Source organism: Mandrillus leucophaeus, unplaced genomic scaffold (assembly GCF_000951045.1).
Source record: "Mandrillus leucophaeus isolate KB7577 unplaced genomic scaffold, Mleu.le_1.0 Scaffold435, whole genome shotgun sequence".
Taxonomy (NCBI): domain Eukaryota; kingdom Metazoa; phylum Chordata; class Mammalia; order Primates; family Cercopithecidae; genus Mandrillus; species Mandrillus leucophaeus.
This window is the reverse complement of record NW_012104643.1, coordinates 471871-475851: the sequence shown is the minus strand read 5'-3', so window position 1 is coordinate 475851 and position 3981 is coordinate 471871. Positions and strand designations below refer to the sequence as shown.

Sequence of the window (3981 nt, the reverse complement as noted above, 5' to 3'; positions counted from 1 at the left end):
TCAGGCTGGTCTCGAACTCCCGACCTCAGGGGATCCACTCGCCTTGGCCTCCCAAAGTGGAGCATGAGCCCCCGCTCCTGGGCTACTTTTTTGTTTTGTTTCTTAAGCTTCCACCTTAACGGCACATCATTTGATTTTTAGCACCCCTCCCTACATGCTTTCTCTGTGGGACTGCACTGTGTAAGTGCTGCTTTGTAGCGTCTTCATTGACTGGCACATCACGAGCATGGCCATGCCTGTCTGTGTTCCAGCATCTGGGAGAGCCAGGTCCATGAACATCCTCATGTTTTCTACATACGTGGAAAATCCCCCATGGCTGGGCATGGTGGCTCATTTTGGGAGGCAGGCGGATCACTGGAGGCCAGGAGCTTGAGACCAGCCTGGCCAACAAGGTGAAACCCCATCTCTACTAAAAATATAAAAACTAGCCAGATGTGGTGGCACACGCCTGTAATCCCAGCTACTCAGGAGGCTGAGGTATGAGAATCACTTGAACCTAGGACACGGAGGTTGCAGTGAGCCGAGATTGTGCCACTGCACTCCAGCCTGGAAGACAGAGCAAGACTCCATCTCAAAAGAAAAAAAAAGAGAAAGAAATTCCCCCAATGTGGAATTTGTGAAAGAAAGGAAATGCATGTTGGAAAAAGAAAAAACAAAATAACAAAAATAAGTAAAAAAGGAAATGCATGTTGCAAAGTATATTCATGACCAGATTGTCATAAAAAAAGCTTTTTCAACTTGAATTTCCACTAACAGCTCAGCAGAGTCACAGTTGTCCAGGTCCTGTGATAGCATCATTGTTTTCACTTCTTCATAGAGCGGGTGGAGATGCCGTCTTATTCCAGGGTTTGTTCGGTTCTTTGTCGCTAATCAGGCTAAGCTGCTCATTTCTGGGGCTCTGGGTGTCTCTGTGTTATACCTCTTTTCATCTGATTTTTTTTTTTCTTTTTTCTTTTTTTTGAGATAGAGTCTCGCTCTGTAGCCGAGGCTGGAGTGCAGTGGCCGGATCTCAGTTCACTGCGAGCTCCGCCTCCCGGTTTTACGCCATTCTCCTGCCTCAGCCTCCCGAGTAGCTGGGACTACAGGTGCCCGCCACCTCACCTGGCTAATTTTTTGTATTTTTTAATAGAGACGGGGTTTCACCGTGTTAGCCAGGATGGTCTCGATGTCCTGACCTCGTGATCCGCCCGTCTCAGCCTCCCAAAGTGCTGGGATTACAGGCTTGAGCCACCACGCCCGGCTTCATCTGATATTTTTATAGTGAGACATTTTTTTGGGGGGATGGAGTCGCACTCTGTTGCCCAGGCTAGAGTGCAGTGGCAAGATCTTGGCTCACCACAACCTCCGCCTCCCAGGTTCAAGAATTCTCTTGCCTCAGCCTCCTGGGTAGCTGGGATTGCCGTGCCCGCCACCACGCCTGGCTAATTTTTGTATTTTAATAGAGACGAGGTTTCACCACATTGGCCACGCTGGTCTCCACCTCCCGACCTCAGGTGATCCGCCCACCTCAGTCTCCCAAAATGCTAGGATTACAGATGTGAGCCACTGCGCCCGGCTGTGGGACTTTTTCTTTTTCTTCAGTTGGAGTCTTGCTATGTCACTACCCTGGAGTGCAGTAGCGCAATCTCGGCTCACTGCAACCTCCTCCTCCCAGGTTCAAGTGATTCCCCTGCCTCAGCTTCCTGAGTAGCTCGGACTTCAGGCGTGCACCACCACACCCGACTAATTTTTTGTATCTTAGTAGAGACAGGGTTTCACCTTGTTGGCCAGGATGGCCCCGATCTCCTGACCTCATGATCCGCCCGCCTGGTGTCCCAAAGTGCTGGGATTACAGGTATGAGTCATCGCGCCCAGCCAGGACATTTTTTATTCAAGTGTCTTTTCTTGATTTGTGAGATTTATTTGCATGTTATGAATAGATTATGGGTAGAAAACTATTGTCAAGTATGTTCCAAATATTCTTTGGTTTATTATTTGTCTTCACATTTCCTTCTTTATTTCCTGAATGAAAGTCTTACATTTGTATGTAGTTCTACTTTAGTGGTGTTTTCTTTCCTTATCTCTCCCAGTGCTCATAGAGCTGGAAAAGCCTTCTCTACCCTGAGATTGCATAAATGGGTACCTATATTTCATCTTAGTACTTATGTGGCATCACCACCATCGTCGTCATTATCGTAGGCTTCTCTGAGTCTACGATTTTTGTTCTTTTTTTTTCTGAGATGAAGTCTTGCTCTGTCCCCAGGCTAGAGTGCAGTGGCGCGATCTCGGCTCACTGCAACCTCTGCCTCCTGGGTTCAAGCAATTCTCTTGCCTCAGCCTCCTGAGTAGCTGGGACTACAGGTGCACACCACCACACCCAGCTAATTTTTGTGTTTTTAGTAGAGATGGGGTTTCACCATGTTGGTTAGGCTGATCACGAATTCCTGACCTCAGGTGATCCGCCTGCCTCAGCCTCCCAAAGTGTTGGGATTACAGGTGTGAGCCACTGCACCCGGCCCAAATATTTAATTTTTGTAGAATCTCACTATGTTGCCCAGGCTGGTCTCGAACTCCTGGGCTCAAGTAATCTTCCCACTTCAGTCTCCCAAAATGTTGGAATTACAGGTGTGAGCCACCACATGGCCCAGCTTGTGACTTCATTATTTTACACTTAAGCCCTACCATGGTTTGGCTTTCTTTGGATTTGAAGGAGGAGGTGGGGACCCATGCTCTCCTAGATGGCTAGTGGTGGTCAGGGCAGCCTTGGACTGTGAGGGGAGGGCTCTGTGGCTGATGGTGAGGAAGCTCTTTTCTGGGTGTCTGGGAGGAACTGGTGGCTCAGTCAGGAGGCCCAGGAGTACTGGAGAATGGACTCTGGCCACCAGGGCTGGTCCAGGGCAGGGCTCTGTCCCAGTGGCCAAGGCCTCGCCCAGTGCCATGAGGACCCAGGCCCTGTTAGGAGAAAGTGGCCCCCTCAGCAGAGGGGTTGCCCATGTGCTGCCTCTCTCTACTGGTTGTTTGAATGTGCTCTGTTCTCCCTGCAGCCCACTGGACCCCGAGGTTGGACCCTCCTGTGACATACCTACCATGCGGACACTCTTCAACCTCCTCTGGCTTGCTCTGGCCTGCAGCCCTGTTCACACTACGCTGTCAAAGTCAGATGCCAAAAAAGCCGCCTCAAAGACGCTGCTGGAGAAGGTAGGGGTGGCCTGGGGACTTGAGGTGACTGTCCTGGCTGAGGGCTGATCCATCATCCTCTTCTCCTGTCTGTCCACTGGGACCTGTGAGCCAGGAGGCTGGAGGGGCTTGGCTCCTCACAAAGGCACCTTATGAGCCCGCAGCTGGTGGGCGGCCTGCGTGGTTCTGGGGCTCTGGCCAGTCAGTGCCTCTGAGTGAGCAGTCTCTGGAGCCAAGTTTTGAGGGTAGGGTGCCTCCCCACTCACCCCACATGGAGCTTGTTTTATGTGCCAGTTGCCAGTTTCCATCCTCCACCTCTTGCTTGTATCACCTGCATCTTCATCTTGCTGTCTTTGTCATGGCCTTGAGCTGTGTTTGCCTCATGCTTTTTGGGGCATTCCCCTGGGATGGCCCTGAGATTGCACGTTCAAGGGTGTAAACTCATAGAACCACCCTTCAGTCCTAGCAGTCCCCATGCCGCTGGCTAGACCTTGCCACAGGACGGTTCCTGTGACCTAGTCCTGGATTGGCAGATGCTCTCTGTGCTGTCTGGGGGCAAATAAACTATGCAGTGGAAATCTCTCTCTCACGGAGCCCCTTGGGGCGAGGTCAAGAGGAGGCTGAGCCAGGCCGCAGAGTGTGGACAGAAGAGACGAGTTGATAACTGGATGGAGGGTTTCCAGGAGCAGAGGTGGAGTAGGGGGAGGTGTGACATGGCAGGAAAAGACTCTCATTGGCGGGAGCGGTGGCCGGCGGTGGTTGGCCAGCAGAGTTGCATTGGTGGGGGTGGTGGCAGGCGGTGGTTGGCCAGCAGGGTTGCATTGG

The 3981-nt window shown here is 51.5% G+C and overlaps 1 protein-coding gene across 4 annotated transcripts in view; it reads left to right on the top strand.

Annotated features, from left to right (window-relative positions):
* CHID1 (chitinase domain containing 1) overlaps positions 1 to 3981 on the top strand; it is a 56472-nt gene that overhangs the window by 8587 nt on the left and 43904 nt on the right. For 3 of the 4 annotated variants that reach the window (XM_011993854.1, XM_011993853.1, XM_011993852.1), the window contains exon 2: positions 3024 to 3177. In XM_011993854.1, the coding sequence (XP_011849244.1) occupies positions 3024 to 3177 (154 nt within the window). Of the gene's footprint in view, positions 1 to 3016; positions 3178 to 3981 lie in introns of those variants that run through there. The other variant, XM_011993855.1, reaches the window with a different exon arrangement.